This window comes from Chrysemys picta, chromosome 4 (assembly GCF_011386835.1).
Source record: "Chrysemys picta bellii isolate R12L10 chromosome 4, ASM1138683v2, whole genome shotgun sequence".
NCBI classification, from domain to species: domain Eukaryota; kingdom Metazoa; phylum Chordata; order Testudines; family Emydidae; genus Chrysemys; species Chrysemys picta.
Window position 1 is genome coordinate 7,740,657 of NC_088794.1, and position 25,971 is coordinate 7,766,627.

Here is a 25,971-nt window from a genome sequence, read left to right on the forward strand (position 1 = left end):
ATTTTGCTGGCATGGAATCAATGAAGTTATTTGGCACTGGGATGCAGGCACTTCTGGGGTGGGGCATAGGAGCTGTTTGTACAGCGATTCGCTTACCCGGCACTGAGATGTGGGTATTTGTTGGGTCTCTTTGGGAGGGCATGGGGGTGTGTATGACTCTCCCTCTCCATGCGGCATGTGTGCTTGGTAGGATGTGGGCTGAGGATGGGGTTGGTGGGCAAGAAGTGGACGAGGTTGGCACAGTAATTGCTATAAAGTCACCACAGGTTCCTCCTGCTTCAAAGTCACATCTGCTCTGTCTGTGAGGCTGGGACCTCGCAGGGCCTGGGGGAGGGCAGACTTTGTGGTGGCTGAGAATGAGGATGACAGACTTGGGGCTTTGAGGCACACTGGGAGAGGAGGCCTAAGAAGGGGAAATTGGGGGAGCCTGCCCCCACTCTCCCAGCACCCCTTTTGTACATCCAGCCCCGCAATTTTCCAACCCCGCCCACTAGCCCCACAATTCTTCATCCCGCCTTGCCCCACATTTGCTCCTCCTGCAAATCTGGAGGCTCTTTACCGCCTCCAAACCTAAAGGGGGCAGCTCCAAGCACGGGACTCTGCTTCCCAGGTCCAGGCTTTCAGGAATGGAGCAGGCGGGGGAAGGGGGAGAAGAGCAGAGCCACCCTGAGAGATTATTACATCCCTACTTCTCTCCCACAATTCCTCTTGGCCTTGCTTGCCTCCTGCAGAAGCATTTCTCCAGGAGGTGAGGGATGTGGGGAAAGACAGCCAGTCGAGGAGGGGTTTCCCCACTCACTCCCTTCTCCCAGTCAGTCCCATGCGGCGAGCTTTGCATCAGGAGAGTTAGATACCCTGTGTGGTTGGGGTTCAGTGTAGCCAGCGACTGACAGTTTGGTGTTTTGTGTGTGACATGAGTTTGGAGGGACTCAGCTTTGACTCCTGTGACACAAACTGACCAATGCGATGCTGTGACCAAACGGGCTAATGCGATCTCTGTATGAACAGGGGACCCTCGAGTAGGAGCAGAGCGGTTATTTTACTTTTGTATATGGCCTTGGTGTGACTGCTGCTGGAATAGTGAGTCCAGTTCAGGTGCCCAAAATTCACAAAGGATGTCGATAAATTGGAGAGGGGTCAGAGAAGTGCCAGGAGACTAACGAAAGGATTGGAAAACCTGCCTCCATAGTGATAGACTCAAGGAACTCAGTCTAGTTAAGGGAAGGTTAAGGGCTGACTTAATCCCAATCTGAGTAGCTATGAGGAGGACAAATATTTAACATTGGTCTCTTTAATCTAGCAGGTAAAGGTCTAACATGATCGAATGGCTGAAAGTTGACACTAGATAATCTAAGGCCATGTCTACACTAGCGATCTTACAGCAGCACAGCTGTACCGATGCAGCTGTGCCAATGTAAGATCACTTGTGTAGCCGCTCTATGCTGACGGGCGAGAGCGCTTCGGTCAACGTAATTAAACAATCTCAATGAGCGGCGGTAGCTATGTCGGTGGGAGAAGCTCTTCTGCTGCCATCTCTTTCTGCACATTACCACTGATGGCGGTTAAACTTGTGTCACTCAGGGGTGTGGTTTTTTCACACCCCTGAGCAACATAAGTTTTGCCGACATAAGTGGTAGTGTAGACATGGCCTGTGACTGCAAATAAAGCCGACATTTTTAACAGCAAGTGTAATTCACCATTGGAACGGTTTGCCAAGAGTTGTGGTGAATTCTTCATCACTGTCAAGTATCAGATGAGTAGCTGTGTTAGTCTGGATCTGCAAAAAGCAACAAAGAGTCCTGTGGCACCTTATAGACTAACAGACGTATTGGAGCATGAGCGTTCGTGGGTGAATACTCACTTCATCAGATGCATGTAGTGGAAATTCCCACAGGCAGGTATAAATATGCAGGCAAGAATCAGTCTGGAGATAACGAGGTTAGTTCAATCAGGGAGGATGAAGCCCTCTTCTAACAGTTGAGGTGTGAACACCAAGGGAGGAGAAACTGCTTCTGTAGTTGGCTAGCCATTCACAGTCTTTGTTTAATCCTGAGCTGATGGTGTCAAATTTGCAAATGAACTGAAGCTCAGCAGTTTCTCTTTGAAGTCTGGTCCTGAAGGCTTTTTTTCGCTGCAAGATGGCTACCTTTAAATCTGCTATTGTGTGGCCAGGGAGATTGAAGTTTTCTCCTACAGGTTTTTGTATATTGCCATTCCTAATATCTGATTTATGTCCATTTCTCATGTACATGGGCCAAACTGGACAGTCCCTACGTAAAAGGGCTAGAATGCAATCCCATAGCCAGAAAGCCCCAGCCACTGGCATGGTCTTCATAGGGGAAGTTCTAACTGGAGACTGTTTAACCCTGCAGTGCTGGCACCGAGCCGTGGATTCAGTGTGGACGTGGAGGGACCCATCACCTTCCAGGAGACAGCTGAAGGGTTTGGGCAGAGCATGTTGCAGATCGGGAATGCAAGCGGCGGGGGGTAAGGACCAAACATGGGACCCCACATGACTTGCGCCCAACGCTGAGGGGCATGTCTGGCTGGGCTGCCTCCTCTGGGCCTCAGTCCCCTGGCAGTGTGGGGTATCCCCTGAGCCCCCCATACTTTTTCCCCACAGGCTGATCATCGGGGCCCCGCTGCAGACAGGAAACGTGAATGCAACAGGCAAAGTCTACAAGTGCGACCCGGGCTCCAGACGCTGCCAGGAGATCCCCATCCAGAGTAGGGGCACCCTGTGCTGTGGGGGGCAGCAATAGGATTGGGGTGGGAGCCAGGACTCCTGGGTTCTGTCCCCAGCTCTGAGAGGGAAGGGGGGTCTAGTGGGTTAGAGCGGGGGTGTGTGGGGGCTGGGAACCAGAAATACTAATTTCTATCCTCACCTCTGGGAGTGGAGTGGAATTTATTTGCTCACCCTGGTGTGCATCTGTCCCCTGTCAGGGTCCCCAGATGCCATGGACATGTCCCTCAGTTTGTCTCTGGCTGCCCGAGGCTCCCAGTTCCAGGTAGGTACCACACCCAGGGCAGATGGGTGCTGGGACTGGGGTCCGACATTTTCTCCCTCGTCATTCCATGGGACAGCTCCCTCCCCAAACCCCAATACTCATGGATGGTAGTAACTGGGAGGTGTCAGTGTGGCTGGAGCAATGGTGCAGAGGTGACAATTGGGTGACATCCCCATGACTACACAATAACTGTGCGAGGGCTGTTGGTAAATCCTGTAACTGGAGGGGTGGTACAATGATGCAGTGGGGAATGGTGGTAGCCAGGTATCCTCGCTTTGGCAATAGTGACCCCGTGAGATGATGTTGTGAGGGATGGAGGCACCTGGCTGATGTTGCTATGGTGACAGTGACTGTGTGCTGATGTAGCAGGAAGCGTTGTAACTGGCTTGTCTCCATGGTGACAGTGACTGTACATGGACATAGCAGGGAGCATGGCAAGCGGGTGACATTGCCATGGCAACAGTGATTAGACACTGCTATAGTAGGGAGTGTGGTAAGCAGGTGATGCCCCCATGTGACTCCCCTGTCTCCTCTCTGAGTTAGGTGCTGGGACTTGGGGTCCCAAGGTCCTGTCTGCCCCAAGGGGGCTCCTGCCCTGGCAGGGCCTTTCCCTGCATATCCATGAGGGGGGGGAGGGATCAGGCCCCAGGCTCTATCCCCCACCCTCAGTGCTCTGTTCAGAGGGGCACCTACTGACCCGTGCCTTCTCATGCCCCAGGTGTGCATCCCCATGGAGCATCAGGCCTGTGGGGAGAACAAGTACATCAGTCACAACTGCTACCCCCTGCAGCAGAGCTTCTCGCAACTCCAGCGCATCCCGGACACCCAGCCAGGTGAGGGGTGACACAGTGGCATGTGTGGGGCCACTTACACCCTGTGGTCACGGGCCATGGGAAGGTGGCGGAGCCAGTGTCTGACAGGGGGTGGGATACTAGGCTAAGTGAGCTCATTGGTTTGATTCAGGATGTCAGGAGCTGGGAGTCAGGACTCCTGGCTTCTGACCCAGCTCTGGGAGGCGGGTGGGGTGTATTTTTTTCATCCCAGTGCTTGTCATGCTCTACTCTCAGGACCCCTCCATGGCAGGGACAGGATGATATTACAACAGAGGGGCCGAGGGTGGCCTGATTGGGGTGGCCGGCAGGGGGCGGGATATCAGGTTAGATGCGCCATAGGTCTGGTCTAGCTCTTTCTGATGGGTTTCCCATGTTTGTGGAGTTGAGTCAGGACTTACTTCATTCCTGTCCCTCTCAGAGTGCCCCAAACATGTCACGGACATAGCGCTCCTCATCGACGGCTCAACCAGCATCGACCCTGTGGACTTTGAAAAGATGAAGATGTTTGTCTCTGAGATCATGAAGCGTTTTCGCAAAACCGACACGCAGGTAACAGGCAGAGGCTGAACCCTGACTACGTACCCTGCCCCTCACAGTCAGTGCTGATCCCAATGCCCCAGTGTGGCACTAGGGGGCGCTGTGCCGCTGGGAGCAGCAATAGATTTTGCATCCAAAACCAGGAAAAAATTCCTGCAGAACCAGCTACATCCCGACCACCTGCCCCAGCCCTTAACTGAGTCTGATTCCTGCTTTTCTTACCCTCCACCCCTTGGGTTGTTTTTCTCTCTTCTCCCCATCTCCTGCAGTTCGCCCTCATGCAGTACTCGGACAGATTTGAAGAGCACTTCGACTTCTCACAGTACAAGAGGAGCAGCAACCCTGATGACCTTGTCAGGGCAGTCGTGCAGCTCACGGGTTGGACGCACACGGCCACTGCCATCCGGAAAGTGGTGTAGGTATTGCCCGCCTCCCCATGCTGACTCCACAGGGAATGGGCTGTAAGGACATGTGAGCTAAGGGACAAGGACTCAGGACCCCTGGGTTCTATCCCCAGCTGTGGGAAGGGATTGGGGACTAGTGGTTAGAGCAGGGGGCTGGGCATCAGGACTCCTGGGCTCTGTGCCCAACTCTGGGAGGGGGATGAGCACTAGTAAGTTAGAGCGGGGAGGGAGATGCTGGGAGCAAGGACTCCGGGGGTCTATTGCCAGCTCTGAGCTTCTGAGCAAGTCACAGCCCCACAGTGTGCCTCAGTTTCCCCATTGGTAAACTCATTGACACTGACCTCCTTTGTAAAGGACTTTGAGAACTGTAATGCCAAAGCAGTGGACGAGCACTAGGTGTTGTTACGTATCAATAACCCTCCCATGCCTTCCCCACCCCCCTTTTCCAGGCGGGAGCTGTTCACCTCTGGGAGAGGCGCTCGGGATGAAGCCACCAAGATTCTCATGGTGATCACAGATGGGGAGAAAACTGGAGACTCACTTTCTTATAAGAACGTCATACCTGAGGCTGAGAGAGCTGGGATCATCCGCTACGCCATCGGGGTGAGCTGCGGCCATGCGGAGAACTAGTATGGATCTGAGCCCATGTCCAAGGACAGGGGATGGGGAGGGGGTTCCCATCAGATAAGGGAGAAGAACTGACCCCCTGGGTTGTAACTGGGCCAACGTGTGACATTATAGGAGAGCTGGAGCTTCTCTGTGGTTCAGGTTGAGCAGCACTGTCTAGTTAAAGGTTGGGTTTTCTGACTGCCCTACGGTCCATGTGCTGACACAGATTGTCATAAAATTTGGTTTGCCTCATGAGGATGCAGGTTAAGATCAGTGGTCTAAATTCTGGGTCATTTGAACAAGGGGTTTCTGAGATAACCCCCCAACCCAGTTAAACAGCAAAGTCACCCAGTTCTTATAAAGCCCTTTTTGCACACTCCTGGGGCTCAAACAACGGCTCTGATCCTCCCCAAACTGATCTCAGTCACTTGACATTTATCTCCATTAAACTGCTGAGCGAAAGAGACTGAAATGGGAATCAGCAGCAAGACAAAGGGCAAGTTTACACAACACACTTAAGTCGAATTAAGTTACGTCGTCACACATCCACCGCGGGAATTAAATCGTTTTTTCATGTCCGCATTACTCTCCTGTCGGCGGCGCGCGTCCTCACCAGGGGACCTTATACTGATTTAACTGTCAGTGCAGGCCATTGTGGGGCACTGACCGCTGAAGCCCGATTGGCCCGGGGCCAACAGCCAGAGTCCCAGGCTATATTAGCCACACAGTGACTATATAGACACTGCATCAACCTAAGTACATTGACCTAAAAGCAACGCCTCTTGTGGAAGTGGAGTTATGAAGTCGGTGAAGTGGGTGAGTTACACGGGTGGGAGCTACATTGCAGTGTAGCCGCTTACAGAGTTAGATCGACGTAAGCTGCCTTTCATCAACAAACTCGGGTTTAGAGTCATAGATTCCCAGGCCAGAAGGGACTTTTGCGATGATCTAGTCTGAGCTCCTGTGTAGCATGGGCCAGAGAACTGATCCCAATAATCCCTGCTGGAACCAGTGACCAGGGCCGGCGGTTGCCTAGGGCGGCAGGATTTGAGGGGTGGCATTTTGCCACTCTCGGCAGAAATTCGGCGACGGAGGGTCTTTCCGCTCCGGGTCTTCGCCGGAAATTTGAAGGTGGGTCTTTCACTCGCTCCGGGACCCGCCACCGAAGTGCCCCGAAGACGCGGAGCAGAAGGACCCCCACCACCAAATGCTCAGAGGAGGAGGGCTGCCGCCTAGGTCGGCAAAAACCCTGGCACCGCTCCTGCCAGTGACTGGGAGGTGCCTGACTCCACTGCTGAACTGACTGCACACAACCCACCCGGCCTAGCGCAGTGGTCCCACCCCTTCACCCCTTGCCTGGAGACGTCCCCCAGAGACATTGCCCGCACTCACCCCTCACTACGCCCTGGAGATTGAATCACAAAGGTCCCCAGAGCGCTGACAGTCCCCATGGCAAGATGCTCTCTGTGCCCCGCCGCTGATGCAACTGACACAACTCGGAGCTGAAATGAGGCAGGTTCCAAAACTTCAGGCTTGTGGGTCTGTATCCTCAAAACAGAGTGACACTTGTGCCAAGATGTTTCAGCACCCCACCTCCCCACTCACTGGAGCAGCCCAGGGTGCTGGCCGAGCCGTGCCTATCGAGGGCCCAGCAGGGCTCAGGATGGGTGGCTACGTGCCATGGGCTCTTGGCTGTGATTGATGCTGATGCCCTTGTCTCCATTGTACCTCCCTCTGCTCTGTGAAGGTCGGCAATGCCTTCTCCAGTGATACTGCCCAACAGGAGCTCCAGGAGATCGCCTCTAAGCCCACCAGGAAGCATATCTTTGGGGTGGACAATTTCGACACCCTCGAGTGCATCGAGACCCAGTTGCAGGACAAGATCATCATCTTAGAAGGTAACAGAGCTGGGGCGGGGGCCGCAGTGGCCCTGGTGCTCTAGAAATGGGTTTTCAAGGTCGAGATGGCCGGCATATTGGGCTGCATTAGTAGGAGCATTGGCAGCAGACCAAGGGAAGTGATCATTCCCCTCTATTCGGCACTGGTGAGGCCACATCTGGAGTATTGCATCCAGTTTTGGGGGCCCCCACTACAGAAAGGATGTGGGTAAATTGGAGAGAGTCCAGCAAAGATCAACAAAAATGCTTAGGGGGTTGGGACACGTGATTTATGAGGAGAGGCTTAGGGAACTGGGTTTATTTACTCTGCAGAAGAGACTAGTGAGGGGAGATTTTATAGAAGCCTTCAACTACCTGAAGGGGAGGGTCCAAAGAGGATGGAGCTCGGCTGTTCTCAGTGGTGGCAGATGACAGAAGAAGGACTAATGGTCTCAAGTTGCGGTGGGGGAGGTCTAGGTTGGATATTAGAAAACACTATTTCACTAGGAGGGTGGTGAAGCACTGGAATGGGTTACCTAGGGAGATGGTGGAATCTCCATCCTTAGAGGTTTGAAGGTCCAACTTGACAAAGCCCTGGCTGGGATGATTTAATTGGGGTTGGTCCTGCTTTGAGCAGGGGGTTGGACTTGATGACCTCCTGAGGACTCTTCCAGCCCTGATATTCTATGATTCTGTGGGACGGGGAGCTGCTGGGAATCCAGAGCTGGGAGTGGTGGGAGCCTATGACTAGTCCAGTGGGATATACCTGTACAGGAGCAGTGGGAAGCTGAGTTTCAACAACATACCCACAACCTCTGGGGACATGAATGATGCTTCCCTTGGTAAAAAAAAAAAAAAAAGATTTCCCCTTACCTATTTAAACATCCCCTGCTCATCACCCCAGAGGTGGCTGCATCTTAGTTCTGGGGAAGGGATCTCTGTGTAGTACTGTTTGTGACACCCTGACACCCCAATATTCACCACTGTCATGTAATTAGGATATGGTTTGTACAAAGTATGTCTTGTGAGGGATTATTCTAAAAGTCTTGATCTGCTGAACATTAATCTCATTGGATTGTATGTGTTATCGTTCTATGTGAAGTTATGAAGTTTGGCTACGTATGTGTTACTGAAACGTGTGGTGAGGTTCACAACACCCACAAGCTGCCTTTCAGGTACAACGGTAAAAAGTCCAAACAGTGTTAATGGCTTATAGAGTAAATTCACATAAGCACATGGATTACCCCAGGAAGTGGGTACAATACAAAACTTCTCAGAGATAGCACGACACAATGGGAACTGTTTGGCCCAGGTCACAGCAAAACAGCTTTCCAGCGAGTTGGAAGAATGTATAAAGACCTCACTCTCCCTACAACAACACCCTGGAAATATCTGAGAGGCAAAGACTGAACTGTGGGAAGTGATGGTCCCAGGCTAGAGGGATTTTTAGCCTGAGTATGAAAACCTGGGAAAGCCAAGGCGACTTGTGCCTTAAGAATGTGCTGCCTGTTTATCACTCAGGGTGAGAATCTGCTAATTTGTATCCTAACTATCTAGTGTGTTATGCTGAGTTTGCAGGTTTTATGTATTTATTAAGATAATCTGCTTTGTTCTGTTTGCTTTCCCTATAATCACTTACAATTTACCTTTTGTAGTTAATAAAGTTATTTCTTGTTTATAGTAAGACCCAGTATGTGCAATTCATACCTGGGGGGTGCAAGAAGCTGTGCACATCTCTCTCCACATTGAGGGAGAGGGTGAATTTTTAGGAGCTTGCACTGTGCAGATCTCTCTGTACTGTGTAAGACAGTATTATTTCGAGTTTATTTCCCCAAAGGGTGTGCACGTGAGTTCCAGGTGAGTCCTCTCACATAGAGCTGACTTCAGTCTGTGTCTGCCGCTGGGTGTGGCCCTACCTGTGTGTGTGTGCTGCATAACCGGAGAGCCTAATTCAGCAAAACAGGGAGCGGGAATCCAGGCTGGTGGAGCAGGAGAGGCTCAGTGAAAACCCAGTACATCAGGTGGCATCCCAGACGGGGTGTTCCAACCCATCACACTGTTGTATGGCTGTTTCCCATGTCACCTCCCCATGTCTCTCTTTTCCTTTGAGGTTATTCATCTCAGGTCATCACAACCAATGGACAGAGCATCTACATGGTTGGGGCCCCTCTATGCCAAGGCATTGGCAAAGTCATCCTGTTCAGCAGAGATACCAAGGGTGGGGAATGGACACCCGGATCGGAGCTGTTGGGAGAGCAGGTATGGGGAGCGTTACAGGTAATGTGGAGTGTGGGTGTGAGAGAAGGAGAGCACTGGAGGAAGCCTGTAAGCTTTTGACATTATGTAATATTTGAGTTTCGCTTCACCTTCAGGAACGATTCGGTCAGAGAGCCTCAGGCAGGGGATAAACTTGACTGGTTTAGAGAACTGCACCACAGCTGACATTCAGCATCTCTCCAATATCCCACTTCTGTTACCTTCACTTACAGTCTAGACGGAACTGATGAGGTGGATACGGACAGAGGCCCAGACCCAGCAAGGGACTTAGGCATCGTGATGCTGCAGGGAGGCACCTGCCTCTGTCAGCGATCGATGAATGGGGGGAGGGGAGAGAGAGACACAGGCACTCTTCACCTAACCCACATGTTGGGTCTCATCCAATAGGCATGGTCAGAGCTGCCGAGATATTCACAAACCAGCTGGAGAAGACAAGAGATGTTTCCCTTATAGCCTGGGGGTTAAAGTCCTCACCTAGGACATGGGTGACCCCTGGTTCAAATCCCGGCTTTGTCTGCTTAGGAAGAAGGATTTAACCAGGTAGTTGCCGTCTCTCAGGCTGTAGGGTGGTTATGATTTGCACATGTTCTGTGGCCCAACTGATACTTAGTTACTTAATTAAAGTGGAACAACTTTAAGAGGGGAGACTGAGGGAGCCCACATCAGAATATCCCACAGCTCAGGGGTTAGAGCACTGAACTGAGAAATAGCAGGTGCCTGTTCAGTTCCTTCTCCTCTGACCACACTGACCGGAGGTGGAGGAGGAGTTAGATGGAGGAGCGCCTGTCTTCCCCCAGGCTGGGATGGATGGAGGGAGAAATGGACACCGGGCAACCGCATGCTTAGAGTAAGACAGTAAAGGCACAAGCCCTGCCCTTGAGACAGCAACAAAGGAGCTTCTGCTGAAAAATTTAGGCACCAAGTCAGTTTAGGAACCTACAGGGGTCAGCGGCAGCCAGGCAGAGGTTTTGCAGCTCACAGAGGCAGTAAAGTCCAGGGGGTTAAGCACATAAGTACCTTTTGTGGATCTAGGCTAGAGAGACTCAGGCAAGGAAATAACATTACTAGTGATATTAACAGTGTCTGTAAAAGATCACACTACACTAACGAAGTGAATTTCTCTAAGTCCAATTGCCTGTACATGCCACCTAAACAAAACCTATAACAATGGCTCAGTCAGTGATGAACTTGACTTGTGATAGCCCAACCTCTGAAAAGAATTGCACCACAGTTAGCATTCAGCATTCCCGTCCCTCCAAGATCTAGCTGCCTGTCTGTTCAAGAACGCTTACAGAGATAGCGCCACCGGCTGCACTGAGCGAGGGTGAGGCTAAGGATGGAATGGACATTGGGACTGAATCCGTATCCCCAGAGGGTGAGAAGGGTCCCAGTGGAAGAAGAAGCAGAAGGTGACTAAATTAAGGGGGTGGCTTATCTGCCTCTCCAGAACGGCTCGTATTTTGGGAGTATACTGTCCCCTGTGGACCTCGACAGAGATGGGAACATGGACCTGGTTCTAATCGGAGCCCCTTTGTACCATACACCCCTGAATGGAGGATGCGTCTATATCTGCCCGATTAACTTGCCGGTAAGAAAGAGGAGTGCAGCCATGGGGAAGATGGGTGGCCGGGGGTTCTTGTTTGCCTGGACTGCTGTGATGCTGTGACAATTAGTATTGCAGTAGGGGCCATGGTGCTCCAGGAAGCAGGGTAGAGGCTCAGTAGGGGGCGCTCTTCCCTCCCAGTCAGTTCTGACCCCAGGCCCCAGAGTCGGGAGGGGGGACACACACTCTGCTGCTGAGAAAGGGGAAGGAGCTTGGTAGGGATCACTCTCTGACAACAGCAAGTACTAATCCTTTCCTCATGTGTCTTTTTGGATTGGGTCTGCAGGGGACGACGATGATCTGCACCAAGACGCTACATGGGCAGACGGGAGAAGTGTCTGGGCACTTCGGGGCCAGCATGTCTGAAATCGGGGACATCAGTGGGGACGGACAGACGGACGTGGCCATCGGGGCTCCCATGGAGAATGACAATCATGGGGCCTTGTACATCTTCCATGGGGAAAAGGGAGGCCTCAGTCCCCAGTACAGACAGGTGAGCCCAGCTCCTATGGGGAGGGGTCAGTACACAGCCCTGAAGGGACAGCATGGGGTCCCACAGCCCCCTAGTGCCCATTATACAGGATACTCACCCCTTTCCTAGCCCTTATCCTCTGGTGCCCCCTAGTGCTCATTATATAGTACACTCACCCCTTCTGCATCCCTTATTGCTCTCTCTGCCCTACAGCGCATAGTGGGGTCACAGTTTCCCAGCAGGCTGCACTACTTTGGCCAGGTTGTCAGCGGCGGGACAGATCTGACAGGGGATGGACTGCCGGACATCGCGGTGGGAGCACAAGGGCAGGTCCTGCTGCTGAGGTAAGTAACTCTATGTCATTGCACTGCTCTGCACGACAATCTCAGGCCTTGTCTACACTAGAGAGTGCTTTTGATACAAGTTATGCCGACGATCTAAAAGTGCAATAATTTCATCGCTATTCCATATCCACACTATGATCCTTGTGTCAGCAGAGCGCATCCACACTGTAGCACTGAGAGTGAGAGCAGTGCACTGTGAGACCAATCTCAGTGTGCTACTTACCACATTTCACAGCTAGGTGTTGGAAGGTGGAGTGGATCGCAGTGCATCATGGGTGTGGAATCAATGTCTCATGATGCAGTTCTTTCCGTCCCAGCATTCCATGGGCTTTCGACTGCATTCTGTGGCATTTTTCAATGGTTCTTGTTTACTGTGCGCCTGCCATCTCTGTCTGAAAAGATGGATCCTGCACTGATCTGTACTGTTGTGGTCGCTGTTACGAACACATCGTGGATGGTCATGCAGTATATCATGAGCTCCCAATCTGAACAGGAACCAGAGTTGCCTGATCCGCTGTGTGCCATGGAAAGAAACAACACCAGATTACTTTTGGCATTCATGGAGCAGCTGAACACAGTGGACCATCGCTTTTGAGCTTGGGAAACAAGCACTGATTGGTGGGATCACATTGTTATGCAGCTCTGAGATGACGAGCAATGGGTGCAGAAAACCACCTTCCTGGAACTGTGTACAGAGCTCACCCCAGCCCTGCAGTGGAAGGACACCAAAATGAGAGCTGCCCTCTTGGTGGAGAAGTGTGTGGCGATTGCAGTGTGGAAGCTGGCGACCCTTGACTGCTACCTGGTGGTTGGGAATCAGTTTGAAGTCCATTGCAGGGGCTGCATTAATGCAAGTGTGCAGGGCCATTAATCAAATCCTGCTACAAAGGACCATGACTCTTTGCAATGTACGTGAAATAGTGAATGGCGTTGTGGAAATGAGATTCCCTAACTGCAGCATATAGATAGATGGAACGCATATTCCAATTTTGGCCCCTGACCATCTTGTAACGGAGTACATCAACAGAAAGGGGCACTTCTCTATGTTATTGCAGGCACTTGTAGATCACCATGGGTGTTTTGCTGACATCAACGTGGTGTCGGGGAAGGTGCATGATGTGCGCATCTTCAGGAGCACCGGCCTGCACAGAAAGCTGCAAGCAGGGACTTTCTTTCCAGACCAAAAGATTCCAGTGGGGGATGTTGAAATGCTCATAGTGATCCTGGGAGTCTCAGCGTATCCCTTACTCCCATGGCTCATGGAGCCTTAAATGGGAAACCTGGACAGCAGCAAGGAGCGTTTCAACAACAAACTGAGTAGATTAGAATGACTGTGGAATGTGCCTTTGGCAGATTAAAAGTGCGTTGGCGATACCTTTAGGGAAGGTTATTTCTTAGTGAGTAAAACATTCCAATGGTCAGAGCTGCCTGTGGGGCTAAGGGTGAAAAGCTTGCTTGGGGTGGAGTGCTGAGCCAGATCACCTGGATGCTGATTTTGAGCAGCCAGATAGCATGGCTATTGGAGGGGCACAAAGGGAGCTATTTGAATCAGGGAGGCTTTGAGGCAACATTTTGAGAGTGAGAACCAGTAATCTGCCATGCTTCATTATGCTCAGTTATCTATAGTGTAGACAAGGCCACACACAGCAGCAATACATTGTGTGTGTCTGTCTGTCTCACCTGTACTGGAGAAAGGCACAATAATAGCTTTGCTGCAGGGCTGGCGAGTTGCATGAGCCCGTGGTGCTCAGGCTCCAGGAATATTCCGTACCTAGGGGCCTGTCTCCACCAAAGTTTGGGTCCGCGTCCCACCTGCTGCCCCCCTATACCTCCCAGGTTCCTCCCCTTCCCTTGCTTCTTTTGGCTGAGGTGGGGCTGAGGGTGGGGAAGTGGTGGTGTTCACAGCACTGTGGATTTGTGGGTGGGGGTGCTGGGCATAGTGTGTCCAGCGAGTGTGGTATGGGGGGCTCTGTTGCAACCCAAACCCCTCCCACACCCAAACTTCCTCCGAGAGCCTGCACCCCCAAACCCCCTCTTCCTTCCAAACTCCCTCCCAGACCTGACACCCCCTCCTGAACCCATACCCTCTGCCCCAGCCCAGAGCCCGCACCCAGCACCCAAATTCCCTTCCAGATCCTTAGGCAGGTGTGAATGTGTGGCAGGGTGTGTGGGAGGACAGGACTTGGACCTGTTCTGGGCACCACCAAAAATTATACAAACCTGCTGCCCCTGCTTTGCTGCTCCCTTATCTGCCCCCCAGCATCTCCTCTAGGAAAGCTGCATATCCATAACTTGTCTCCCTGGGGTGCTGAGAGCACATCCAGGCTGGGTGGGAGGCTCTGGGGAGGGACGGGGTCTGGCCCCATTGCAGAGAGCAGCTGGGTGATGGTTCTGTTCCCCCCATGGCAGATCCCGGCCAGTGCTCAGAGTCACGGTGTCTATCAGCTTCCATCCCCCAACCACCCCCACCTCGGCCTTCGACTGCCAGGGGCAGGAGCAGCTCAGCACAGAGGCCAGCAGAGCAGAGGTCTGCTTCACCGTCACTAAGAGCACCATGGACAGCCTAGGTCAGACCAAACCCATCCCCCGCTCCCCTGCACTCTGAGTCAGCCAGTTCCTTGCCCTGGAGCTGGACTCGAGCCAGCGCCCCCTAGTGGGGAAAGGCCCCATGTCCCATTTCCCCTTGAGGTTCCCACTGTGTCTCTCTCTGTCCCTCATTTCCCCTCCCCCGTAGGTGATGGGATCTACAGCATCATCCAGTACAGCCTGGCCCTGGACCCCGGGCAGACAAAGATCCAAGTCACCTTCGACTCCACCAGCCCCGTCCTGAGCAGGGAGCTGCGGCTCAGCATTGAGAAGAAATGTGAGACGTATGGGATAATGTTACCTGTGAGTGCTGGGGGGTTAGGTCCTAACTCCTTCCCCTCCTGCTGCGTCTGCCCCTCCAACCCTGCCCCTTGCTCCCATGTCACCCAGAGAACAAACCTCTCTCTTGGTCCCAGCTCCTCTTTCCTTTCAGGGACCCAACGTGTTTCTGTTTCCCCAGCTCTGTCCTGAAGACATTCTGGCCCCCATCACCCTACGCTTCAACTACACCCTGACGGGGGAGCCCATCGCTACCGCCGGTGGCCTCAGACCCATCCTGAGCGAGGACTCTGGATTGGCGTCTGCAGGCTCGGTAAGGTTCCAGAGCCAGGCCCCACGGTGGGTCTGCTGCAGGGATCAAACCAGTGACGTTGGCATTCAAAAGTGAGAGACTGCAAAGTTCAGAGCCAGCAGCAGCTTCCTAAACACCTTACAGAGTATAGACACTAGAGGGCGACAGAGACGGATGCTGAGTTTGCCTTGGCTACAGACCTGTCTCCACTAGGTGGAAACATTTGAACTTCTCCTCAAAGTTCCCAAAATTCCTCTCCAAAAACCAAAATATTTTTGGCTAAAAAAATGATTTTTTCTGAACATTTTTCAAAACTCATTTTGGCCAGGGCCCCTTAGAGGGGCAAGGCCCCATGCCCTGTTCCCCATCCCACCGTGAGCCAGGCTGGCCCCCTGCCCTGCCAGCCCTAGAAGAGTGATACTGTTGCTGGCCAGAGCCGGGAGTTGGAAGGGGGAGGAGGGGTATGGGTGAGTGGGTGGGTGGCAAGGGCAGGACTGATGATGGGTTCAGCTGTCCCCTGTGCAGAGGACTGGGAGGTGCTGGGGTAACTGGAGGGCCCCTGGGTCCCTGCAGTGTCGCTCTGGCAGATGGTGCTGCAGTCCTCTCCCCATTGACCTCTGCCCTTCTGGTCTCCCCCCAGCTCCCGTTTCAGAAGGACTGTGGCACCGATGGCCGCTGCGATGACCAGTTAGCAGTCTCCTTCAATTTCTCTGGGTAAGTCACCGAATCCTCCCTGCAAAATCACCCGCCATGGGGGGACCCATCCAGCTTGATCACACCTTGGATTTCCAGTGCTGATGGATCCTGGGTGGCGGGCACTGCTGTGGTGAAGATTGCAGCACTGGTGTCCCTGGCTGGGCACTGCTAGAGGAAGTTCACAGAGCAGCCAGGGCACTGCCTTGAGGAAGCTCACCCCTTTCTCCCCTCCTTAGCTTGAGCACCCTGGTGGTGGGGGTCACCCCTGAACTCAACATCACCGTCTCCATCCAGAACCATGGGGAGAATTCCTACAACACCAGGGTGCAGTTCTTCTACCCGGCTGCGCTGTCCTACCGCCGGGTCCTGCTGCTCCAGGTACCCCAATGCACACCAGGCATGAGGGGCAGCCTCTGCAGGTGGCACCGTGCTGCAGGGAGTGGGCATGGGACTTGTCAGGGGATGGTGCTCTGCAGGGCGCAGGCAGGAGGTCAGCAGGGGGCACCGTGCAGTGGGGAGTTGGCTGGGAACTCAGTTTGGAGCGCCGTGCTGCAGGGAGTGGGTGAGAGCTTGGCCGGTGGTGTCGTGCTGCAGGGAGCGGGTGGGGGGCTCAGCAGGGGGCACTGTGCTGCAGGGAGCAGGTGGGGGGCTCAGCAGGGGGCACTGTGCTGCAGCGAGCGGGCAGGGGCTTGGCAGGGGGCGCTGTGCTGCAGGGAGGGGATGGGGGTCTCAGCAGGGGGCGCTGTGGTTCCATCTCTCACTGGCTGGTCCCCTGTGCTCAGTCTAACAGGAGGGCCATGACCATTAAGTGCAGTTCAGCGAAGGGCTTGGAGGAACAATCTCAAAGGAACAGCATCTGCCACATCAACCACCCCATCTTCTGGAGCGGAGCCGAGGTGAGGACGGGCCCTGGCCTGTGAACTCCCCAGGGGTGAGCCCAGCTGGGAGCAGAGAGGGGCAGTTCCCTGGGGTCAGCCCAGCCCATGACAAGAGATGTGCTGGGGAAAGCGCCCCGGGGAGCCCGGCGAGTCAGTGCAAACAGAGTCCTGAGGTCAGGCCCTGCCAGGGCTGGAAACCAAGGGCCAGACTTGGGGGGCTGGAAATCAGGCCTCATTGGGGGAGAAAAGAACAAAGGGAGGGGCTGTTTCCTCCCCCCTTTGGGGTCCTTAAAATGATGGTTAATGGGGTGTTGCCACAGCACGGAGCCGGCTGAGGTCTCTGGATCCCAAACCAGGTTAACACTGTTTAATGTTGGACAGGGACAGGGTCATGTTAACTCCCTTTGCCACTCTGGGGCCATTTATTCCATCTAAGTTCCATCTTCCATGCCTGCTCCACCCCCGCAGTCTCTGGCAATTCCCCAGACCTCGTGCCCACTGCTCCCTCACCCCCCGTGTTTTCCAGGTCATCTTTGTGGCCACTTTCGATGTCTCCTCTGAGGCCGACCTGGGAGACAGGCTGCAGATCACAGCAAACGCCAGCAGGTGAGGGGGCTGTGCAAGGCCAGGGGTGGGCTCGGGGGCAGTGGGAGGGGCCTGTACATGGAGCAGGACAGTGCAGAGAAGTGTGGTGCAGCCTCCTTGCACAGTTAACTGGCTGCATCTCCTCACATCTGTCTCCTTTGCTCCCCCTCTGCCCAGTGACAATGGTGGCCTGATCACCGAGAGCATAACTCAACAGGAGAAGCTGCTGGTCAAGTACGGCATCTTGATCATCCTCACCAGGTAGGTCAGTGCGGAGACAGAAAGGAGAGCGCCCCCTGCTGGGCCCACATCCTGTTCCCTGTAGGACAGCGCCGCCTAGCACCACATGGGGTCATAGGTGCCAGTGCTGACTGCAAGGGGAGAGTGCCCCCTACTGAGCCCTTTCTTGCAGCACAGCGCCCACTTCTGGACATGACACCCACCCCGACCCTCCAGCCCCATTCATCACACTCCCGTCTCTCTCCTTCTTTCCATCCTTTGCCTCCCCAGCCTGAAGGAGTCGACCAAGTACGTCAGCTTCTCCGCCAAGGAGGCAGGGACAAGCGTGCCCGTGACACATGCGTACAAGGTGAGGCCGGCACCTCAGAGTGTGAGGGGGGAGACGGGGCAAGAGGGAGGGAGTGGAACTGCCTGAGTTAGACTTAGTGGGTTAGAGTATGGAGGGGTGGAGACGGGGAGGGAGCCAGGACTCCTGGGTTCTATCCCCAGCTCTGGCAGGGGAGTGGGGTCTGAGGGTCAGAGCAGGGGCTGGAGATCAGGGCTCCTGGGTTCTCTTCCTGCAGTGCCTTATGGTGAGTCTGTTTCTTTCAGGTCAAGAACCTGCAGCACCGAAGCGTCCCCATCTCAATCACGTTCCAGTTCCCCGTGGAGCTGGGAGGGATCCGGGTGTGGGACGCCTCTGAAGTCGTCCCCTCCAAGGTACCTGCCTCTCCCTGCCCTTGTGTGTGTGTGTGAGATGGGCCCAGTGACACCTGTTCTGCCCTACAGCGCCCCCTGCTGGGGCAGGCTGCCTAGGGGGGAAAGACTCCTGCCCCTGCCTCTGAACCAGCCAGTCCTGTGCCCTGGTGCCAGATTGGTGCTGGTGCCCCCTAGAGGGAAAAGGCCCCATGTCCCAATCCCACCCCAATTAACACTGTGTGTCTCTCCCTCCCCAGCCCGAGCTGGTTCAGTGCAACAGTGAGGTGGAAACACCCGGTTTGAAGGACTTTGTGAAGCAGATGAGCGATCGCCCCCTGCTGGTGAGTACAGACCGGTGCGGATCCCAGCAGCTCTTCTCCCTCTGCACTAATACAGACAGCAAGTGCTGTAGACAGACCCAGACCCTCATGGCCATGCTGAGCCCCTGCACGGCCCCTCAGAGCCGGCTTTAGGCCGATTCAGCCGATTCGGCTGAATTGGGCCCCGTGCTAAGAGGGCCCCGCGCCACAGCTCTCCACCCCGCCCCCAGCTCACTTCCCCCTCCTCCCCTCCCCTGCACGCTCCACCCCCTGCTCCTCCCCCGCCCCTGCTTCCCGCGAATCAGAGGTTCGTGGGAAGTCTGAAAAGAAGCAGGGGCGGGCAGGCAGCACCTGGTAAGCTGAGTCAGGGGTATGGGAGGGGGACGTGAGAAGTGCTCCGGAGAGGCGCGGCCCAGTCCGGCCCCGGCCGAGCACCTCCGGCCCCAGCAGCTCCGGCCCCGGGGCGCCGGCCCCGGTTCTGGCCAAGCGCGCTGGCCTGGCCCGCTTGGCTCGGCTCCGGCCCGGCCCCCGTGGCTTGGCTCGGGCCCGGCCCCCCGGCTCGGCCCCCCGGCCCGGCTTGGGTCCGGCCCCCTGGCCCGGCTCGGGTCCGGTCTGGCTCGGGCCCGGCCCCCCGGCTCAGCTCCAGCCCGGCCCTGGCTGAGCGGCTCCGGGCCAGACCGGCCGGAGCGCAGCCCGATTCCTGGGGGCGGGGCTTGCGGCAAGCCACGCCCCCCGGAATCGGGCCCCGCTCTTGCTAAAGCCAGCCCTGCGCCCCCTGACTCACCCGGCAATATCCTTCCACCCCCAGGACTGCTCCGTGGCCACCTGTAAGAAGATCCGGTGCAGAATCGTCTCCCTGGAAATGCAGCAGCCGCTAGAGTTCATGATCAAAGGGAACGTCAGCTTCCAGTGGGTCTCCCAGGTACGAGAGCTGCCTCTGCCTCCCTGCACCAGGCGAGAGATCCCCCCATGTGAACAGCCCCTGAGCCCCTCCCCAGAGGTGGCTGCATCTCAGTGCTGGGCAAGGGATTGCTCCTGTGTGAACGGCCTGTAAATTGCTCTGGGTCCCCCTGGGACGATGCTCTGGGCTGGTTTGTGTCATTTCCAGTCAGGGACGGTGAATTTCTCTGTTCCAGACTCAGCAGCAGAAAGTGAGTCTGGTGAGCGAGGCCCGGATTGAATACGAGGAGAAGAAATACACCCAGAAGGAGGGATTTCTCCAGCGCCAGGTACCAGAGTGACTATGCCTGGGATAGAGAGAGCATCGGCCAGTGGTTAGAGCTGGGAGCCAGGAATTCTGGGTCCTGTCCCTGCTCTGGGAGGAAGTGGGGTCTGGTGTGTTAGAGTGGGGAGGGTGAGGGTGCCAGGACTCCTGGGTCCCCATCTCATGGCTCCTCTCCCCCAGGTGCAGACAGTGGTGGAGCTCTCCGAGGCCTATAACTACCTGCCCATCATTATGGGCAGCAGCATGGGGGGCCTGGTCCTGCTGGCTCTCATCACTGCAGCCCTCTACAAGGTGAGTGGGGCAGGGCTCTAACCCCTTCCCTACAGCCCATCACCCTGGGGGCAGGGCCTGTGGCTCTCCCAGCTGGTGGGGGAGGGGCAAGGGTCTTTCCTTCAGAGGTTCTCACAGCCCATCCCTCTCCCTCCTCGGCCATCAGCCTGTGTCTGTCTGTCTCTCCCCCTCTCCCCCCTTCCAGCTCGGCTTCTTCAAGCCCCAGTACAAGCAGATGATGGAGGATGCTGTGGAAGGCGAGGGGTCTCGCCTGACCCAGAGTGCAACCGCTGGCAACCCCCCTGCTTCTGATACCCCCAAACAATAGCCCCCCATGCGCTCCCCTAGATGGGTCACAGAACCACCAAATTTTAATTGCTAAAGCTGGGCACGCTCACTCTGCCCTCCTCCTTGTCCCCCTCCCCCACCGGCATGAGTTGCCAACGTTGGCACACACACCCTGGCTTTGCCTCCCTCTGGGTTGTTCCAGATCCACCCCCGCCCCCTTATGTTTGCCACCTCCAAGATGCAGAGAGACCGGCCACTGCCCATCCCCCAACCAACAAAAGAGATCCTAGCGCCAACTAGAGCTAATCGTTACTCAAATTACTCTGGGCAGAATTCTATTCACCTTTTTATAATTTTGATGGAGAACACTGAGGTTATCTTTCTAGGCATTTTTTTTAGAATTCTATTGATTTAAATTTTGATGTGGAAAATTCTGGGTTTTAAGCATCCCACCCCCATTTTTATCAATTTAAATGATCCCAGTTGTGGGAATTTGTGTGTGTCGGGGGTCAGGCCATATGTGAAGGTCCGACAGTTATTTAATGGCAGTCGAGGTTGAGATTCAAAAAGTTAAAGCTTTATAAGTATGGTGGGAAGGATGGATTTTTATTGGTAAATGTTGAATTCATCACACACAGGCAAACTGCTGGCAAAATATTTCCATCACTAATAATTGAAATTTTCTGCTTGAGAACATATTGGAGTTTGATTTAAGGCTATTTCCTTCATATATTTTGACACGTGATGTCAATAATTTGTATTTGAATAGTTATAAAATGTGACCTTTTAAAATCAATGTCTGTTGTCTTTACAGAATTAGGGTCTGATTCCCCTCCCCTCAGTAATTTTCCACAACTGAAAATTTAAATGAATAAAAATCAAAAACTTTTGCTTAGAAATAAACAGTACTGCGCATGGAAATTATTTTTAAAAAGAATTCTGCCAAGCCTACTTATAACTTCTAAAAACACAAACTGTCGACATCACATGTCAAATTGCACAAAGTAATTATCCTGAAAGCAGCCCCAGTGACATCCACACAGCCACAAATTTTCTACACAATAAGGTGGGACACTAGAAAGTTCTCCAGGAGCAATTTTCTTTCTTTGTCTAGCTGCATGTTTTGATTGTTATCGACAGAAACGTTTTCCCTCGGTTTGGGGGGGAGGTGCGGTGAAACTGATGTTTGCTGACAATTACCGCTAAAAATCTCACCGTCCCAAGCCTACCTAAAACATGGAGTGAAAGGGCAACAAAATCGACCCCCACAAACCCCTGAACCCCTATATAGGTATTACTGTGTTCTGTTAGGGAATGACAGATCCTCAGAGCTGCATTCCCCTGCCCTGGTGAGGAACTAACAAATACATAAAGACAGGTTTCAGAGTAGCAGCCGTGTTAGTCTGTATCCGCAAAAAGAAGAACAGGAGTACTTGTGGCACCTTAGAGACTAACAAATTTATTAGAGCATAAGCTTTCGTGGACTACAGCCCAGTTCTTCGGATGCATATAGAGTGGAACATATATTGAGGAGATATATATACACACATACAGAGAGCATAAACAGGTGGGAGTTGTCTTACCAACTCTGAGAGGCCAATTAATTAAGAGAAAAAAATTTTTTTGAAGTGATAATCAAGCTAGCCCAGTACAGACAGTTAAGAAGTGTGAGAATACTTACAAGGGGAGATAGATTCAATGTTTGTAATGGCTCAGCCATTCCCAGTCCTTATTCAAACCGGAGTTGATTGTGTCTAGTTTGCATATCAATTCTAGCTCAGCAGTCTCTCGTTGGAGTCTGTTTTTGAAGTTTTTCTGTTGTAATATAGCCACCCGCAGGTCTGTCACTGAATGACCAGACAGGTTAAAGTGTTCTCCCACTGGTTTTTGAGTATTTTGATTCCTGATGTCAGATTTGTGTCCATTAATTCTTTTGCGTAGAGACTGTCCGGTTTGGCCAATGTACATGGCAGAGGGGCATTGCTGGCACATGATGGCATATATCACATTGGTAGATGTGCAGGTGAACGAGCCCCTGATGGTATGGCTGATGTGATTAGGTCCTATGATGATGTCACTTGAATAGATATGTGGACAGAGTTGGCATCGGGGTTTGTTACAAAGATAGGTTCCTGGGTTAGTGGTTTTGTTCAGTGATGTGTGGTTGCTGGTGAGTATTTGCTTTAGGTTCGGGGGTTGTCTGTAAGCGAGGACAGGTCTGTCTCCCAAGATCTCAGAGTTGGTAAGACAACTCCCACCTGTTTATGCTCTCTGTGTGTATATATATCTCCTCAATATATGTTCCACTCTATATGCATCCGAAGAAGTGGGCTGTAGTCCACGAAAGCTTATGCTCTAATAAATTTGTTAGTCTCTAAGGTGCCACAAGTACTCCTGTTCTTCTTTTTGCAAATACATAAAGGATAAACGACATTCCCATTTGGTGAATAGAAGAGATGTTCAGTGGTGAACAGGGGTGAGGTTCTGGCCCCTTTCCCCACAGCTGTGACCACAGCCGTTCTTTCTTGCACAAGGAGCCCTTGCCTTGCCCATCATTAACCCCCACACCGGGCGCCTCCCAGAAGATTCAGCCCAGGAGGGAGCCTTCCTCCCATCGTCCCCTCCCAGGAGACTCTGCCTCTCCCACCCTGCGCCTGCCCCTCCGGGTTGGTGAGCTGTGAGTCCAGCTCACGTCCTGGCACTGAGAGAAACTGTCGTGGTTCAACAGGCTGAGCATGGCCAGCTGCACACCCGGCCACGTGTCCTGCATGATAGATACAAATTCACTGCACGTGTGGCTGTCCACACTCACGTCTGGCAGAGGGACATCAAACCCCCAGACGTTAAATCTTTTCACTGGCAACAGGCAAGGCAGGACAAAAAGTGCCAGGCCAGTTAAAGATCATCCAGGTGGCAACGTTATGTGGGATGCTCCGAATCCATATCCTGATGCCCCTTGCTGAACTTAAAACCTCCCAACCAGAGCGTCCGTGGCAGGGCTGGGAGCCAGGACTCCTGGACTCTATCCCAGGAGCTGTGGAAGGGAGTGGAGTCTAGTGGGTTAGAGCAGGAGGCCCGTTCTAGGTCGGTGTCTGACCCACGCTCGGCACAGCAGGGGCTCGCTCTCGGCCAGGGTCTGTGCAGCGCCCGGCACAATGGGGGCCCTGGTCTCAGTTGGGGCCTTGAGGTGCTACTGGGTTACTTCCAATAAAACCAAGCTCTCAGAGTCATTCACCTGCCTTGTCTGAAGTCTCAGGTCACTTCGAACTGTCTCTCAATACTGTGGGTGTGTGTTTGTGGGAGTGACAGGGGCTGTGCTGTCCTACCTTCCACACCACACAAGGGAATGAAATCACTTTTAAATCTGATTGAAAAGAAAAAATAAATGTCTCTGTTCTGCAGGTTTAGCCTGAGGAACTCCCTGCCACATGTAGTAATGAGGCTGGGACCAAATACGTTCCTGTATTCACACCCTACGTACTATTGTAATAATCTTTGTACAAAGTATGCCTTGTGAGGTATAATTCGAAAACTCACAAGTTGTTGATCAGTATTGTCCTGATAAGCTATGTGTCTCAACATTGTCTGTAAAGTTTTATAAGATTTCCCTGTATGATGTTACTGACCTGTGTTCCCAACCCCACAGCCTTGCTCATGCAGAAGTTGGCAACCAAATGAGGTCTCAAGAAAGGAATGTCCTTGCCTGAGTTTGTCTTTAGGCCGTAAACGGTCATCAAGAAAGAAGGAAAACAAAGGAAGCTCAATCGTGTGAAGAAAAGCCAGCTGTGAACGTCCTTCCACATAAACTCTGTGTGTCCTAGTGCCCAGCTGGAAATGTTTTTCAAGAGTGAGACTGAAACTATAAAAAGGAGGGACAACCCCTCCTTCCCTGCCCATGGCATTCACTGCACCTTGAAGAGAGACAGGAAGTATTCACTGGATGCCGAGGAAGAGGGCCTGACATACACAGTTTGATCTGGAAGGCAGCTGAAAGCAGGTGATGAGAAACTTTGCTTGAATAAGATATAGTCTAAATTAGGTACTAGTAAATGTTTCATCTTTGTAACCATTTCTGACTTTTATTCCTCATGAGTTGGATTCACTTCAAATCTCTCTCTTTGTAGTTAATAAACTTGTTTTATTCTTTTATCTAGTCTAGTGTGTTTGAATGGAAGTGTCTGGGTAACTCTGATTTGGGGTGGTAATTTGTGGGCACAGGAATAATCTTACAGGAATAATGGACTTAATATGATTTGTAGTGTCCAGGAGAGAGCTGGGCAGTACAGGACATAGATTTCTGGGAGAAAATCTAAGACTGGGTGTGTGCTGGGGTCACCCTGCTGTATAACCCGGCTGGTGAGAGCCAGAGTGTAACCCAGGTGTGGCTGGCAGGCTGCAGTTACACACACACACTCGGTGTGAGTTGCACGCTCTTAGGCTGTTTGTGAGCGGCCCAAGTGGGAGTTATTTCAGCGAGACTTTGTAAGGCACCCAAGGCTGCAGGGTCTGGGGGTGACAGAGCTGCTCATTAGTCTGGATTGTACCCTGGCATGCCAGAGATGTGTAAACAGGACTCTCACGTGGGAGTAAAGGGGTTATATTCTCTCGGTGTTTGGCACTGGAGCGACTGCTGTTGGAAAGCTGTGTCCACTAAGCAGTTTGACATAATGTCTGTGCCACTCAGGAAAGACAAGAAGTTCAGGCGCTTCAGTGCTATAAGGCCTATATCATCACTTCCATGACATAATTAATCTAAGCAGTCCATGGCGTAGTCTCACACACAGTCATTCCTCAAGCCTACTATGGGCTTTCAGGTCCTAGAGACGTGTGTTTCCCAGATAGTCTCATTAAAGTTCCTAAATTACCATTTAGGTAGAGGGCTGGTGGGTTCATTTTGTGTCTCCTTAATGATAAAATATCAAGACATTTTTCTCAAAGCAGCTCTTGTTTTTTTAAATAGCAAGTCTTCCAGCTGCACTCGACACCCCCCGTTCCCCCGCTGTAAAGCTGAGCTGGTCACTTGGCCTCTGGTCTCCTTGCACCATAACAAAGACCTTGGAGGGCCGTGACAAGCATTCATAAAGCACTCCTTATAGTAAATGATCATTAGTGTTAGTCCAGGGGGATTGTTCTCTCCTTCTCTTTCTAGAACGAGGTAAAATGAAAAAGGAAGCCCAAGAAGGGTGTTGGAAACTGTCCCTCTCCCCCATTTCCCATCCTGCTGATGAGTCTCCCCTTGCGCATATAGTACAGAGCGTGGTGAGTTTCCTAAGTCAACGTTCTGTCTGGGGCTGGAGGCTTTTGGGATACATTTTAGGGAATACCTAGTGTACAAAAGCACAATGGGACGGGCTTTAGAGCACCCAGACTGCTCTCGTGCATTCAGCCTAGCCAGATGATTGTGTATTGGGGCAGGGCAGGACAATGAACTTGATTCCCCTTAGGAAAATGACCGTCACTGGAAAATCCTTGGATATTCTCAGCTCCTGGTCTTTAGTCACTTCCTATTCATCCCAGGGATTCCTTTTACAGTCTGAATGAAATGTATTCAAGTTGTAATCACAACTACCCTGTGATGTTGCACCTCACAATGCTTTATAGAAATATGCTTATGAAGGTTTATATGACATAACTGAAATATGTTTTGTGCTACATATGCCATGTAACATA

At 52.8% G+C, this 25,971-nt stretch overlaps 1 protein-coding gene across 1 annotated transcript in view; it reads left to right on the forward strand.

The window, feature by feature from the left end:
• LOC101942619 (integrin alpha-M-like) overlaps nt 1–24,455 on the forward strand; it is a 29,160-nt gene extending 4,705 nt beyond the window's left edge. Inside the window, exons 3-29 of the mRNA XM_065594243.1 lie at nt 2,373–2,487; nt 2,624–2,727; nt 2,944–3,008; nt 3,727–3,841; nt 4,260–4,390; nt 4,648–4,793; nt 5,232–5,385; nt 7,139–7,289; nt 9,379–9,527; nt 10,993–11,133; nt 11,435–11,641; nt 11,834–11,964; nt 14,374–14,531; nt 14,699–14,853; nt 15,011–15,142; nt 15,762–15,835; nt 16,054–16,195; nt 16,600–16,713; nt 17,222–17,301; nt 17,458–17,541; nt 17,791–17,869; nt 18,112–18,219; nt 18,456–18,539; nt 19,327–19,440; nt 19,655–19,747; nt 19,924–20,034; nt 23,948–24,455. Coding sequence (XP_065450315.1) covers nt 2,373–2,487; nt 2,624–2,727; nt 2,944–3,008; nt 3,727–3,841; nt 4,260–4,390; nt 4,648–4,793; nt 5,232–5,385; nt 7,139–7,289; nt 9,379–9,527; nt 10,993–11,133; nt 11,435–11,641; nt 11,834–11,964; nt 14,374–14,531; nt 14,699–14,853; nt 15,011–15,142; nt 15,762–15,835; nt 16,054–16,195; nt 16,600–16,713; nt 17,222–17,301; nt 17,458–17,541; nt 17,791–17,869; nt 18,112–18,219; nt 18,456–18,539; nt 19,327–19,440; nt 19,655–19,747; nt 19,924–20,034; nt 23,948–24,073 — 3,263 coding nt within the window. The 3' untranslated portion in view covers nt 24,074–24,455. The remainder of the gene's footprint in view (nt 1–2,372; nt 2,488–2,623; nt 2,728–2,943; nt 3,009–3,726; nt 3,842–4,259; nt 4,391–4,647; nt 4,794–5,231; nt 5,386–7,138; nt 7,290–9,378; nt 9,528–10,992; nt 11,134–11,434; nt 11,642–11,833; nt 11,965–14,373; nt 14,532–14,698; nt 14,854–15,010; nt 15,143–15,761; nt 15,836–16,053; nt 16,196–16,599; nt 16,714–17,221; nt 17,302–17,457; nt 17,542–17,790; nt 17,870–18,111; nt 18,220–18,455; nt 18,540–19,326; nt 19,441–19,654; nt 19,748–19,923; nt 20,035–23,947) is intronic.
• Nucleotides 24,456–25,971: the final 1,516 nt, after the last annotated feature.